Source organism: Solanum tuberosum, unplaced genomic scaffold, assembly GCF_000226075.1.
Source record: "Solanum tuberosum cultivar DM 1-3 516 R44 unplaced genomic scaffold, SolTub_3.0 scf00047, whole genome shotgun sequence".
In the NCBI taxonomy this organism is placed as follows: Eukaryota; Viridiplantae; Streptophyta; class Magnoliopsida; order Solanales; family Solanaceae; genus Solanum; species Solanum tuberosum.
In genome coordinates, this window is record NW_006238973.1 from 2,215,929 (window position 1) to 2,232,152 (window position 16,224).

At 36.4% G+C, this 16,224-nt stretch overlaps 1 protein-coding gene across 1 annotated transcript in view; it reads right to left on the reverse strand.

The window, feature by feature from the left end:
- Positions 1 to 666: 666 nt before the first annotated feature.
- The window catches only part of LOC102603249 (protein ENHANCED DISEASE RESISTANCE 2), a 26,892-nt gene continuing 11,334 nt past the window's right edge, over positions 667 to 16,224 (reverse strand). The window contains exons 8-22 of the mRNA XM_006343633.2: positions 15,032 to 15,066; positions 13,942 to 14,042; positions 13,776 to 13,871; positions 12,431 to 12,495; positions 11,784 to 11,855; positions 9,405 to 9,575; positions 8,368 to 8,567; positions 8,177 to 8,243; positions 6,713 to 6,888; positions 5,419 to 5,520; positions 3,190 to 3,237; positions 2,703 to 2,846; positions 2,538 to 2,633; positions 1,824 to 1,925; positions 667 to 998 (exon numbers count right to left, since the gene is read on the reverse strand). Coding sequence (XP_006343695.1) covers positions 906 to 998; positions 1,824 to 1,925; positions 2,538 to 2,633; positions 2,703 to 2,846; positions 3,190 to 3,237; positions 5,419 to 5,520; positions 6,713 to 6,888; positions 8,177 to 8,243; positions 8,368 to 8,567; positions 9,405 to 9,575; positions 11,784 to 11,855; positions 12,431 to 12,495; positions 13,776 to 13,871; positions 13,942 to 14,042; positions 15,032 to 15,066 — 1,568 coding nt within the window. The 3' untranslated portion in view covers positions 667 to 905. The remainder of the gene's footprint in view (positions 999 to 1,823; positions 1,926 to 2,537; positions 2,634 to 2,702; positions 2,847 to 3,189; positions 3,238 to 5,418; positions 5,521 to 6,712; positions 6,889 to 8,176; positions 8,244 to 8,367; positions 8,568 to 9,404; positions 9,576 to 11,783; positions 11,856 to 12,430; positions 12,496 to 13,775; positions 13,872 to 13,941; positions 14,043 to 15,031; positions 15,067 to 16,224) is intronic.

Below are 16,224 nucleotides of genomic sequence, written 5' to 3' on the forward strand. Positions count from 1 at the left end.
TTTGGATCACTCAATCACATAATAATATGTGACATCCTTTTAAAAGAAAATAATAATTGAAGAATGTATGAAAATTAAAACACCTTTAAAACATGACTCTTTTGGTTAATCTTAAATCTAGCTTTGCATTTAAAATATTGTTCTTGATTGGGTTTTACTAGAAACCAACCTGGATTTGTGTGAGCTACTTGTTTAGCTTAGATTCTGACCGACCGCCGAAAAAATAAAGTTTTGTAGACTAAGTCACTTATAAAATGCTTGATATGTACTAGTGCTCATCAACTTTGTCTCAATACTAAGCTAATTGAAGTCGATTATATGAAACCTCTATATTGATCAACATTCAAACAAATCATAATAAACAGTGACAAAGTCGGGATTTTTTGTTTATAGATTCTGGAACACAATTCTTTCTACTTACTGGATTCTGGATAGATAATTTTCACATATTAAATAAATATTTTAACACAAATACAAGACTTGGTCAAAGTTACTAAGTTTTGCTGAATCCTTAACCATCATTATGGCTCCACCCCTAGTTTTATTATGCTAGCTGTTCCTCTACTTCAAAACATGTTATGCTTTGCCAACTATCTTGAGTGAACATATGTTGAGGAAATTTTTAATTGAAGTTCAATTTATATAGAAGAGTGGACAATCACTATATCTGTCACAAATATATATAGATTTTTATTATTCACACAACATCCATCTCAGTTACAAGTTACAACTTTTGTTACAAGGTAAAACATTTGATTCTGTGCTGTTTTAGGTATATCATTATGATACAACAACTATAACTCATTCCCAGACAAGTGGGGATATAATGTATACAAAATAATAGTAATGACTCAACTATATTCGATTTCAAAGGCGATTAATGGCACTTACTAACGAAAGACTCATCAACCCTCCAATGGTACAGCAGAATCGACCTTTACGCGATTTAATCTAACAGTTCCAAGAATGTATTCAGGGAGTTCAGCCTCTTCTTTTGCCTGCAAAATGTGTATCCAACCATGGTCATGTGCAAGTGACATGAATCATTACAGAATGGCAAATGCAACTGAACTGTTAAGGAATTAAAACCAGGACGTCAACAACTTTTTGTCTTGTTGACATGGAGATGTATCGTTTTTGAACATGACCACTCACTTTATTTATTTTAAAGAAATCCGACCACCCAGTCTTTCAGCTTCCCTAGTAGTGGAGGGTTCAGTGTTGACCCCTACTTTGTTTATTAGTACTCAAGAAAAAGTACAAGTAAAGGGGGCGAGGTCAGTAGGACTTGATAAGGCTAGTTCAGAATATTTGAACTTCTCCTTTTACCATTTGCTCTTTATTCGATAGAGCATGATTGCGTTCAGGCACAACTTGTCTCTAGTTCTATTAGGTAATCTAGATAGTTGAGTTTTTTTTTTTTTTGAAATTAGTAATGTTGTATTCCTCAGCATTAAGGATATGCTGGTGACCTCCAAAAATTCGTACATAGAGGGGCTAGGAAGGCTAATTACAAAGATCCTAACATAGATAGTTGTGTTTTACGTCTGGTTTTAAGTATCTTAAACTTCAATGCTCAAAGAGGGAAACAACAACATCACTTTTTATGTGCATAGTTGAGAGAGACAGAAAACATTAATCAAGCAAAATGACGCTAAAATAGATCTGCATCCATTCTTCTTTGTTTGTGAAAGAAACTTCTCATAAGTGCCAGAAACAGCAATTAAATGGTCTAGCATTTCAGAAGGTTATCACTCTAAACTACCAGAATAGTTTTACTCCTATTGAGATGGACCATGATCACAAGATGAAGAACAACATACCTCGACTAGAATAGCAAGATCAACGACAAGGCTTGTCACATAGCCCAGTACAAGACCAATAACACCTCTTGCCACAGATGAAGAGCCAATGTCCACATCAATCTGCATGCATGAAGTTCCATTTCAGGATTAAAAATTAAAAGTCAGTGAAGAAAGCATATGCATTGAAGGAAAGCCACTTGAGAGTTCAGACAAATCCATGCAAGCATAAATGCCTGAGCACAAGAGAAATATTTTCTTGCTTTTTCAGAGAGAACTCTAGCAACTTAAGGTGTGTTTGGTATGTTTTCCACTGAATTTTCCTGGAAAATAAGTATTTTCTTATTTCTTTTCTGGTGTTCGGTAAATAAGCAGAAAATATTGTTCCAAAAGCATTTATATATAATCTAGGCAAACACCATGGGGGTAGGGGTGTGAGGATGATCGGGGTGGGGGCCTATGAAGTGTGGGGATGTGTTGGAAGGTGGGGAGAAGGCAATCAATGTGGAATGTCACTGATGAAACTTGTTTTCCTATTTTCCTCATTTTAAAGGACCTTAATTTCCAAGAGAATAATTTAAAAAAATTTGACCAACCAAACATGGAAAAATTGAAAACTCTATATCAAAGACACCCAGCAACTTAATCCACACCGTTCCAACATTAAAGGCAGTAAAAGTAGCATGGTGATAGCATGCAGAATGCAAACTAAGAAAGTCAAATTTGGAACCCAACCTCCAGAAAGTTATCTTGTCGAAGGTACTTGCACGTTACTGCCTTCCCCAGAAGGCAAGCTTTAGTTCCAACAGCACGCTTAACCATCCAGTATCCCTGTTATCAGAAGCTATTAGCAAAGAGTGTATAAAGAAAGAAGTCTGCTCCTGACAGAGTAATTGATACCTCTCTAATGCTTGGAATCAATTTGAATCTTGAATCACGGAAAGAGTCAGTTCCATCAATGAATTTACCCAACAATGAATCCTTATTTACAGGTCTGTCAGCGGCATAATAAAGAACCAGGCTATAATTTGGTTTAGCTGGAACCTGAAAACCAAGCCAGAACAGAATCGGTGACATTTCTTACAATGAACTTTTATTCAACAAGATTGCATTTTCAGGTTAAAGACCCAATTTGTGATGTCCTTCCCTTTTAAAACTGTATTTATATTTTTCAACTAGATAATCTCAAAGATAATGATCAACGTGAATGTTTTAGGACGAATCTTTTCGCTATAATTTACACAGTTTAAACTCTTAACTCTTCAGCCTTAAATTCTCTTCATACTTTTGGATCCACAGTGGTTATTAACGACGTGTTCATGTCAAGTCTTTTGTGAAACAGTCTGATCTATTCAAAAATAACAAGGGAAAAGCCAAAAGGACGTACCTGAAGGTTAATTATTAGGACAAATGGAGTTTTCTTCCCTGCTTCAGACTGCATTTAGGAAACATTGTTAGCAACAAATATGCTTAGCAGCTAATAGAATCAGGAAATAAGATTGGATAGAGAAATATGCTTCATTGCAGAAACTGGCAACCAATTCTTGAACATTGCTCAGTTAGAAACATTGTTTTTTGGGTTGAATTCAAGGAAGCTCTTTAAATCATATCTTGTTTACCTTATAATGAGGAACAAATTCCACTAGCAGAAAAAAAGCATTTCCAGATTCTACGACACTCAGGGGACAAACTGATATATATGAATATATTCTGCTTTTACTTGACAAGTGGAAAGAGAACTGCTCTTGCCTGTGAAATTTATATAGTTCTATTTGCAGTGGTACTTGGTGATTTCATGTGCTAATTGTCCCCACTTTGTCCTCTAACTTCTAAGACCTTGCAACTATTTTCAATGTTTCATATAGGGGTTGACACTGCCTTGATGAATGGAAATGTCTAACTTTACCACTTAAAATCTTTTTGAGAGAAGGGTAACTTTGTATTCACACCAAAAAAATTCATCATCCAAAAAATGATGAATTGGAAACTTACATTCCACCCATGGGTATACTTTACAAGTTTCCTATAAAGTCAACTAAATCTACTATATCCCCTACAAGATTCTGTTTACACCAAAAAAACAAAAGGCTTATACAATTCATTCTAATCTTCTGTAAGTTAGTCTTTTGTCCCTCAAAACTTCTTAAATTTCTTTCTTTCCAGAGGGTCCACCATATGCAAGCAGGGATAGTCATCAGTGTTCATTTCTTCCTCTGTTCCCAATACCTTTCCAGCTATTTAGTAGTTCCTTTGTTGTGCTAGGCATCACCAATTTAACTCCCAACAGAGCCAAAAACATGTTCCATAGGCTCAACTCTGCCTTACAATGAAGGAACAGATGGTCATAGATGGTCATTGACTTCTGCTTCCTGTTCACACATGACACATCTTGAACAAAATTGTCATCCCCTTTTCTGTAAGGCCTCATGTGTTAAACAAGCCTTTCTACAAACCAACCAACAAAAACAAGCTACCTTTGGGGACATTGGTCTTCCAGATTAACTTCCAAGGCCAAAATGTCTACCATTGACTGCCTTGTGTTAAGATTCCAGTAACATGATTTCACTGTGAACACACCCTTGTTATGTAATTTCCATCTAGGTTTGTCAGGCCTCATAGATAAAGCAGGGTGTGAGTTTAGTACTCCCAATAGGTTAGCAACTTCCCCAATTTCCCAGTCATTTAGTGTTCTTCTAAAAACAAGGTCCCATCCCTGCCGACTCCAAGCTTGGGATACAGAGACATTCCTTTGCGTACTCAAAGTGTAAAGATGTGAAAAGGAGTTTCTAAGACTGTCTTCTCCAATCCACACCTCATTCCAGAGACATAAAGTTGATTGAACAAAAAATACCGTGAGACACAATTATGGACAACTCCTCCCGTACCATAAAGGTCTCCAGAAGTTTGACATTGATCATGATATTAGAAAGAAGTTTGGAAGGAGAGAAACTAGTGAAAGGGTAGAAAATACCTCGGGTAACTCAGAGTAAAATATCGGCAGAAAAGAAGCCACCATAACTAGTTAAAAGCTAAGATCCATTCCCCCCTTCATTGTGGCACTTTGTGTGGTGAAAGAGACTATTCTCGTAATAACAATCTTAGGATGCATACGGCAATGCTTATAATCACGAGTTCATGACTAAATATAAAAAGCTAGAAAAGTGAAGTTCTTGCATTATCACTTTCATGTTTTTTTTGTTTCTTTTCCTTTAAATTGATATGTAAAACTTTACAAAGTTCTATATCATACAACAAAGTTTGCAATGACTTTCAAGAGACAAAAAGCGACGACAAGCACGTCTACAGGCAGTGTTTTCTATAAATATAATTTCAATAATCACGTAAATGGTTTGCTTCAAAAGGTCAGGTATCTGACCTGACCTATCTCAGCGTTAGCTCCATATAGGAGCTATCTGATTGCATCTTTTGTTTAGGAGATAATTAGAAACAATATATCCATTATCCTCTCAGAAAGATTCAGAAAAATTTAGATAGTGCATTGACGTGAAGTATATTATCTTTTGTTCACTTTATTAGTTTGACTAACAAAACGACTTTTCATCTTTTTCTAGAGGATAAACAAAGTGCAGTCAGGTACTAAGTGATTCTTCATTACCTGAACAAGACACTTAGGATGAAGAGCAATATTTGTGATGCATTCATCCACCTTGAACCAGTCAACAGCAATAAGCTTGAGCAGAGGATCTCCACCAGTAACCTACAAAAGATGCAATTACTATGATTCTAATTTCTATCCAGCTTAATTGCATGACCTAAACTACGAGGTAAGCAAGGAGTTTAAAAGATGTCACAGCCTTGGTTATCAGCAATGAATAAAAACAAACAAATTGTCCATAGGCACAATTTTTTATGAGTCAATAATACCCTAGGTCTTTGTTCTTTTCTTTACACTCAAAACTGCTAAATAGGTGACTCTTGTAATTAATTAGCTAACGAAAGAGAAGCAGGAATTAGAAAGCTGGAAAAAAAAATTCAGGAACATGTGAAAGCTTGATCCAAATATTTGGATTCAAGAATTAAAAGCTACCTTCGTACTGTCTTTCAAGTATGTCTTCCCTCTGATCATGAAACCAGAACCACTTGGCGAAGACCAGCAATCAGAGTCACCCTCACCCTTTGCATGCCGCATGGTACCATGAAACTGACTTGGATCAAGAGTTAATGAAGGTACATCGGGATTTAGTTCCTTACTAGTGTCTGGTGCTGCATGCAAGACAAATTTTTTTAATGAAGTTGTTTAAGAGACTTTAAAGTGGAAAAGGATAAAACGCAGTATCATCTAAAGACTGTAAACAATTTCCCTACACCTGAATGTACATAAAAGTGACCTCATACCACCCACTCCCTACTCCAGAAAAATGGTACATAGTGGCGAGAGGGATTTATGCAAGGTGTCTACTTTCTTTGCAGACCTCTACATTAAACATTCAAATCTTCTAGGTTAATAAAACAATACTTTTGTGTTCTTTTGACAGGTAAAGGTAGTTTTATTGATATTCAGCAATAAGTGCATGTTATTACACCAAGAGATTAGCTACATCCAATATTGTGCAGTACCACAATAACAACTATGCCTCAAATCACATATTATGTACTGAGCTCAAAAATAAATTTCTTTTTTTTTAAAGATAGAGCTCAAAAAATCAATTGGCATCCCTTGGTTATCAGCAATGAATAAAAACAAACAAATTGTCCATAGGCACAATTTTTTATGAGTCAATAATACCCTAGGTCTTTGTTCTTTTCTTTACACTCAAAACTGCTAAATAGGTGACTCTTGTAATTAATTAGCTAACGAAAGAGAAGCAGGAATTAGAAAGCTGGAAAAAAAAATTCAGGAACATGTGAAAGCTTGATCCAAATATTTGGATTCAAGAATTAAAAGCTACCTTCGTACTGTCTTTCAAGTATGTCTTCCCTCTGATCATGAAACCAGAACCACTTGGCGAAGACCAGCAATCAGAGTCACCCTCACCCTTTGCATGCCGCATGGTACCATGAAACTGACTTGGATCAAGAGTTAATGAAGGTACATCGGGATTTAGTTCCTTACTAGTGTCTGGTGCTGCATGCAAGACAAATTTTTTTAATGAAGTTGTTTAAGAGACTTTAAAGTGGAAAAGGATAAAACGCAGTATCATCTAAAGACTGTAAACAATTTCCCTACACCTGAATGTACATAAAAGTGACCTCATACCACCCACTCCCTACTCCAGAAAAATGGTACATAGTGGCGAGAGGGATTTATGCAAGGTGTCTACTTTCTTTGCAGACCTCTACATTAAACATTCAAATCTTCTAGGTTAATAAAACAATACTTTTGTGTTCTTTTGACAGGTAAAGGTAGTTTTATTGATATTCAGCAATAAGTGCATGTTATTACACCAAGAGATTAGCTACATCCAATATTGTGCAGTACCACAATAACAACTATGCCTCAAATCACATATTATGTACTGAGCTCAAAAATAAATTTCTTTTTTTTTAAAGATAGAGCTCAAAAAATCAATTGGCATCTGCCCCCAAGGCCTAGCTCAAGTGGCAGAAGGTGGAGGATTTGTGGCTTAGGTCGCAGGTTCAAGCCCCACACCATGCAAAGCGAAGCCCGGTATTTAAGTGGAGAAGGGTAGAGGGGCGGGCCCATTATCCACCGAGTTTAGAAGGCTGGGATTGGTCCAAAGGGCGGGTCACAGACGGATTTCTCGGTTATCAAAAAAAAAATAAAAAATCAATTGGCATCTATGAGTTACATCAGTTACTACAGCCACGTTGCACCAAAGGATAATAGAGAGATACATCCAAACTTTACATTAATCACAGATCCAGATAGAAGAGATACATCTAAACTATACAGTTGTCACGGCTCCATGTTTGTTTCTTCCATCTCTTTCCTTCCAGATGGACCACCATATTGTCATAGGGATGGTGATCCAAACCAAGGTTGAAGTCTTTACTTAACCTTTCCTGTACTGGCATAGGAGGAGTGCTTGGCTGTTCTAGGCATTCCTCAACTAAGTAACAAAACACTGAACATTACACTCCAAAGTTGGGTGGTGAAACTGCAACGGAAGAAGAGATGGTTCACATCTTTACTTTCTTTTTCACAGAGAGCACTGTTGCCAATGTTAGTCCCCTATTTTGGAGATTGTTTTGAGTAAGCAATTCTTGTGTTTAATTTTAATTGGTCTTGAAGAGGACTAATGTTCTTCATAAATACCATCTCAAGTAAATCATTCATGATCTGCTTAGTATTTAGAGTAACTGATGATGGAGATACATGATTACAAATTGAACTGCTACAGAGATGCTTCCACATATACCAAAGCAAGCAAGGTGGCACTGAATTTAGTTACCCGATGTCTTCTTTAAGGCCAAGCTTGCTATGGCCCATGAAACATTTTTTAGCTTAACCTTTTTGTCCTGTCAGAGGTAAATAAAGAGTTTAAAAAAAACATATGAAGGGTTCAAAGGCAAGGTAATTGAACAAGACAGTTTCCGGAACTATTGCAGTGGTTTTGATGAAGGAACACGAGAAACAACAAACCTGCTTACTAGATACTTCATCACCACTATCTTCATCTGATGATGACGAATCGGTACCAATTGCATCATAGAATTCATCTGACCCCATTGCATCCTCAAGCTCATTGCTTGATATAGAAACACCAGATGTTTTTGACTGAACAACTACAGTGGATGATTCAAATGTAAGTGCCGGATTTGCTCCAATATATTCCTTCAAACCTACACAAATAATAAAACATAAAGACGGGCAAAAATCACCACTGCAATGAGCTGTGATATAAAGCAGGTTGCATGGTCTTGCCATTCTGACTTCAGAATTATTGTATGGTGACTTTAATGGAAGAAAAATCTTTCTGGAAATACACGAAGATGATCAACACAGGTTAAGGTGTAAATTTGAAGGAGCCAAACACAAAAGAACTGTTAGTTCATGGAGGAAGGGGAGGGTAAATAACTGCCCCTCACAACCTTCGAGCAAGTTGGAAGAAAATCAGAATACAGTGTTAAAGGGAACAAGAGTCAAAGGAACTTTTGGTTCACTACTACCGTCAGATTACAAAGGAAATGCAAGAGATTTAAGTGGTCCACAATTTCTGGCCAATGATAAAGGAAGCAAGGAAGAACATAACAACTCACAGGTATAGGAAAGAAGAAACTATACATTGATTAGTGAAAAAAAATCTTAACCGAAAAGTGAGGTAGAAAGAGAGAATTTATCTTTCACTGCTTAAGAAAGGAAAATAAGGAGGCAGAGGTCAGCAGACCACATAAGCTCCGGTTACATAATGTAAGAGCAAAATCAGAGGCATTACTCTCAACTTTCACTCAACACGCAAAGTAGAAACAGAGAACAGAAGAAAACAACGCCGCATCATCAATGCCAAAAAGAATATGTTCGACCTACAGATGAAGGTTATGGTTCTTTTGTCCATTTTCTGGGGATGGGTAGAGGGGAGGATAATTCCGGAAACTAAAAGGATACAATGTATTGTGAATTTAGGCTTTCTAACACAAGGCATGAGCTTCCAGAAAACATAGGTAATCAAATTGACCAACCTGCCACTTGACTCAACATTCCAAAAGGAAGTGTTCTCTCAAATTTACAGAACTCATTATTCTTCCACTTAAACCAGGCCTTAGAACGTATCTCCAGAATCAGTGTCACAAGGCATCTGGCAGGCTTTAATGAGGAGGAAGTGCCTATATTGCTGATCTCCCAAGAACAAGCTACAATTCAACGTAGTTTAGTCAGGACCAATCAGCAATGCTTAAGAATGAATAATCTCTTATCTTAAATAAGTTGCAATAAATCTAGAAATGCTAACATCAAACTCATAAAATTTCCATGATATCAACAATGTCTTGAGAATTGTAGCAAGAACAATGGTACTCATGCAGCATGCATCAGGATCTAATTAGCAGCTTGAAGTAGAAGCATATACGGCTATATAAATGCACAAACCAATTACAGAAACTAAGGTTCATGATCATCACTTTGACAGCATACTACATAAGAAAGTAAAGTTTGGCAGACACCATTCTCACAGATCTACCACTAAGGAAAACTTTAAGTATAAGTAAAACAGTGTCAATAGAACTTCACTATACCACAAATAATTTTGATAGGTAATATAGCATAATTTTTTTTGAGAATGAATTTAGCATAATTTCTTAAGAAAAACATAACCAAGGAGGAAGGAATGCAAAGTAATATGGATAAGTTATAAACAGAAGATGTATAGCTACCTGAAGATCTGTATAAACAAACATTAGGACACACTGAGAAAGCCAAACAAAGAGACGAAATTGTGTCATTATGGCCCAACATAAATTTTGAAGCACTTCATGCAAGGTAAACATTTGAAAAAGGTACAGCTCATGAATCTAAAATTAAAAAGTGGACTGTACTTGAGGTTAGTAGTGTTGCACATATTGAGAAGCAGAAGAATGGGTATGTAACATGTTACAATGTGGTTACAGGTACAAGCAAAAATGTTAACCAAGGACAGATTGCTCAAATGGGGCTACAGTGTAGATCCTCAGTGTGTGCTGCACATCAATGGAAGAAGAAACAAGGGACCATCTGTTTGTGCAAAGTCAATTCACCAGGCAGCTATTTTTTTTGAGGCTGGTAACAATTCACCAGGCAGCTATGGGCTAACATTCTGTGATGGATGCATCTACAGTTTGGTATTGGTAGAATATGGGATCATCATCTAACAGTAGATCATCAAGAGTGCAAAAGGGAAGACTCATAGAGCTCAAATATTTATAATGGTCTATGCTGAGACAGTCTATGCCAATATGGATAGAGAAAAATCAAAGAATTTTTTTTAGAAAAAATATGTTGATGTGGATAGGATCACTAGGAATATTGCCTTCTCTTGTAAAATGTTAGAGCACCACTTGGTGTGAGAACTTCAATTCAGTCTTGGCTGCTGTAACCATTCTAGCACCTAGGTGGAAACCTCAATAGGCTGTTAGTTATTTCATGGAGGTTAGATGGATGTCTGTTTATTTTCTCAGATTAAGCTGGCAGTGGTTGTTGGCTTGTTTTTTAATTGACTGGTGATTAATGCAATGTTAGTCACCTAAAAAACATGTATAAGAACAGGTTATAAACCCTGTTGCTGCAGTAACCCCCGAGATGCCTGATCCTAGTAAAGTCAGCTGTTTCCTGTTTCCCCCTCCCTGCACAAGTATTGCTGTCTTCCACGTGTTACAAGTATGATCTCTTAGGTTACCATGATTATCCTTGACCTTTTATATGAAATCCAACACACATTTTGAAGCTCAATTATCTCATATCCATCTGGATTAAAGAAATCATTAATTACTCAAAGGAGATGAATTTCCAGACGACAAAAATCTAGCTGAGCTGCACTGAATTGGGATTGGCGGGATGTTTAGGATAAATACCCAGATTATAAATATTTCCAGATATACAAAAACATATTCCAGGCTTATGCATCTGGACCAGTTATCTTCCACAATAAACTTCAGTCTGAGCCATGTCAAATACCTCGTTTAAGCCTTTAAGGTCTTTATCAAAATCCTACTTCACCTCCTACCCTCATTTTCGAGCGACATGTGGTTTTGGGACATATAAAGTAAGAAATTTTTTTAGTTTATCAAGCTGAGGGCTCAAGTTCAGTCTATTGAACCAGTGCTTGAGAACTTCGGGCATCAAACTAATGTTTGTAAGGTAACTGAAATCTCTAAAATATTTATCAACTCCATGACACTAACTCGTATTCTACCCATCGTCTCAAGGTAGAAACACATGAGTAGGAAAATAGCATGGACGAGGTGATAGCAATCCCTGAATCAAGCCTACATCCTAACCATACTAGTAACAAGCGAGCTCTTCAGATACTATATTTTATTTTGATAAACCTTCCAGTACTGAATCTTTTATGAAGTGGAGTTACTTACCGATCATTTTTATACGTCGATATCCACTTTTTGGAGGCCGCTTTTTGTATTCCGTTGGGAAATGCAAAATTGCTGCATTAAATGTTGAAAAGTATCTATCAGTGAAAGCATAACAATTTAAAATGAAAAAGTAAACAAACAAGCTGAACAGCATATGATATGCATGCCTGGTATTGAGAAAACATAGATTCTATCCTACTAACAATTATTAAAACTCTATTTCTTTAGATAATATTTCCAAAAGGGAAGAACCACAAGTACAAATATATACTATCCAGTGCCCGAGGGACTCCCTGTCAGGACACTCATCAGATCTATATATATGCAGGTATTGCCAATGTACTCAAACTATATAAAGGGCAAGGTCTAATTCTCGGACAATGCAAGCTCTAATCCTTCACAAATTCTCTGCTTATAATTTCTACAAAATTTGCACAAGTACACCATACTTGCAATATTTTGAGGTGTAAGGTTCTAAAATAATAGGGACAGCAAATTTAAGCAAATGAACTGATTCAGGCATATTGATCTTACTTATTAACAAAACAAAAGAAGAAGCAGAGATTATTAGAAAGCTGTCTCAAAGAAGAATGATTTTTGGATATAATACAGATGAATTTAATAGAGAGAAAGCTCAGGATCCTCACTATATGTTCCGTCTTGACCATGAAACCACCTCCGAGAAAAGACAAAATCTCTTTTAGACTGCCACCTGCAAAAGAGAACCTCTGATGTATTAAAAGAAGAAGAAGAAGACTCGAGGAGACCAAATTTGAAAGACCTCCAGACATAAAGAGAAGGATCACCCACATCAAAGGGTAGAAAAAATGATTACATTTCACTACAGGCCTATCAAGACGGCAAGTGATACATAAAACAGGACAAGACAACAAGGTTTGATGTTGCGTGTACAAACACCTTAAACAATACATTTCACAATATCAAGGAAGATTCATAACCAACAGTGTTTCTTTCGTTCACATCACTCATTCGTGTTCTCCTTAATCTCACCTCATACCGTACCACCTAGCTTTGGAATTCAACTGCTCATAGATGCTAGTATTTCTTTTATTCTGTTTCTACATTACTTAGATATCCAAATGCTATCTTCTGCTTCTCAGCGTCCCTTTCCATTCTTCTTCCTAACAACAACATACACACAAGTGGGGTCTGCGGAGGGTGGTGTGCACGCAGCCTTTGTGAATATAGAGAGATTGTTTCCTATTTCCTGGTGTATGTTTTGAATCTTACCACCCTTATGCCTCAGCAGCCGCTATTAGAGAAAGAAAATATGGAAAAAGAAACTACTATCACTAAGTTGATTTTGCTCACCACCCCAAATCCCTAAACTCCTCAATCTTGGATACAGCCTCAACATTTCTTGATGTATCCTTATCTGCCCGCTCTGTAATTTTATAATTTTTTTTCATTATCTTATCCAATTTTTCTTTCCCTGAGGATTTTAACTGTAACTTGGTGGTTATGAGCACTAGAATAAATTTAAGGCAAGTTCATATGGGAAACACATTCAGTCTTCCATTCCTATCAAGGACTCGTAAATCTACTTGTTCCAATTCCTTTGCTTCTTTCTTTTTCTTCTTTTTATATGCCACTCACTGTTACATTCTTTAACATTAAGCTTTAAAAATTTGTATAGCCAAAGAATAATTGTACAGCACCATACCTGATTCATTGACTCAACTAGCTTTAGTACTAGTCGTGCGCCAAAGATGCTATTAGCAGCAGAGCTAGCTTCTTAGAAGCAGTCATATCCAACATGTATAGAGGGGAAATACTAGTCAGCCACTTCATCCAACTTGATGTTATGAGATTGAGGAATACTCTTATATTTCTGAAGACTGGTTGATAGTTTGTCTCATATCGGTTAGTGATAGGCTCTTCAATCAGTTTTTAATGGTCTTTCACAACTCTCAAAAAATATACCCCCGCAGAGCACCATTAAGAAGCAGAATATGAATGGTTGGAACTTACCAAGAAAGTTTTCGGAGATCAAGTGTCCCATAAACAACATCACAGTGACCGTCCAAAGATTCTATCAATTCCACGTCCCCTGTTAACGTATCCCACCTGCAAGATAACTATTAGGCAGAATTGAACAATAAAATTCCACAACTTTCACATAGTTCAAGGAACATACTCATATCTTTGATGTCGATCAAGACTCAAAAGCACGTCAAAGACAGTATCTGCACTAGCTTCGACAACAGCAACAGCCTTGACAAGAACTCCTTTACCAGTCTACAGGAAAGAAGAAAAGAGAATGGCAGACAAGTTCTTGATTGTACAAATAAAACCTAGGATAATATGAAAGACCTTAAAAGGAGCATGTCAGACAAGTTTTTGACTGTATAAATAAAATAAAACCCAGACAACATGGAATCCTTGAAGATTTGCCAAATATAAAAAAAATATGAAGAGATAGATGACAAAAGAAAAGAACAGAATGCTTATATCTACCTTCTATTTCATAGATATTAAATCAGCAGCTACCTTATAAATAAAATATTAAATCAATAGCTTCTGGAAATTCATCTTAGTCTCCTTTTACCTACTATCTATAATGTTGTTATATTTTAGAAAGAAATTTGCTTGGGATACAGCAAGTATCCTATCAAACTGAGTTCTGCCCTTTCTCAATCTCGCTACTCAGCAAGATGTCATATAAATCAGAAATCAGAATCAGTGACGAAGGAATTAGAAAAGAGAAGTCATAAGAAAATATACTAATGGTTCAGTTTCTTCAATCCTGAAGGTCATGCATAGATTAAGACTATTTTAATGTAGGTATATACTTTTCTTAGTTTAGCACAAAAGGGCATGGCCTAGTGGTCAATGAAGTGGGCGGAGAACCATGAGGTCTAAAGATCAAATCTCAGTGGAGGCAAAAACTCGTGATTTCTTCTATTTGTTCAAGCTTTGTGGTTAGAGTTACCCGGTACATGTGTTGGTGGGACATAGTAGGTAATCCATGAAATTAGTCGAGGTGGACGCAAGTTCGCTTGGACACCATGGTTATATATATTTGTATGTACATATTTGATGGTTTAAACAAAAAATTACATATATCAGACAAGAATTCAAGAGTGACTTTCATAAGCTTGGTTAAAGCTCTTAAAGATTTATCATATCTCTTAATATGCACCAATAAAAAGCAGTCTAGACATCCCAACACAGTATAAACTTGCAATCTCCAATCACGACAGTAAATCCAGTGACATGGCAGATACCTTTTTGTTTGCCATATCTTCAAATATCCGAACACCTACACTACAAAGAAGGTGGGAAATGACATCAGAAAATGAGTTACAACATTTGAAGAAGGCACATTTTAGAGGCATAGCAGATAAGTTTAAACAAAATTATTCCAACTCGAAAATTCAATTAAAGATCTAACAGGAAAAGATCAAACTGAAATCCTAAAACCATTTTATCTTTCCCTTTTTATATTACTAACCAAGAAGAAGAAAATCTAAAGCATATATTGTGCTGAGAAGAAGTAATCTCTTCCTTTGGCATGGTCATATATTGTACATTTTTCTTTCCTCTATTTGACTGCTGCATTATAATATATTTGGGGATTCATTGCAGTACGTAGCCTTAATAACAGAAAGCTATACCAGGTTCTCAAACAATTATCTGCTAAGCAAGTTGTTGATACCCTGTTTGATTTCTGGTCAGGATGTTATTTCATTCAAAGCCGATTTTCTTTTCCTTTCAGGCTATTTGTCCTTCAGGTGTGTGAGAAATAAATAATATTGAATTGTGTATGTAAATAGTTACATTGAGACCCTATTTATAGACACTACATTGGAATCCTTTTCCAACTAGGATTCCTATTCTTATTCCTATTCCTATTCCTATTCTAAGTAGGAAATACTTATTTCTATTCTAACACTCCCCCTCAAGCTGGTGCATACAAATCATATGTACCTAGCTTGTTACAGATGTAATTAATACGAGGACATGTGAGGGACTTGGTGAAGATATCTGCAAGCTGATCATTTGACTTCACAAATTTCGTAACAATATCTCCCGAGAGTATCTTTTCTCTGACAAAGTGACAGTCAATCTCAATGTGCTTAGTCCTTTCATGAAACACTGGATTTGATGCGATATGAAGAGCCGCTTGATTATCACACACAAGTTCCATCTGATCAATTTTGCCAAATTTTAGTTCTCCCAGCAACTGTTTGATCCAAACTAGCTCACAAGTTGCTGTCGCCATTGCTCGATATTCTGATTCTGCACTAGATCGAGCAACCACATTCTGTTTCTTACTCTTCCACGACACCAAATTACCTCCTACTAAAACAAAATATTCGGGTGTCGAACGTCTATCAGAGGGTGATCCTGCCCAATCAGCGTCTGTATATCCAATGATATGCTCATGGCCTTGATCCTCAAAGAGTAGTCCTTTACC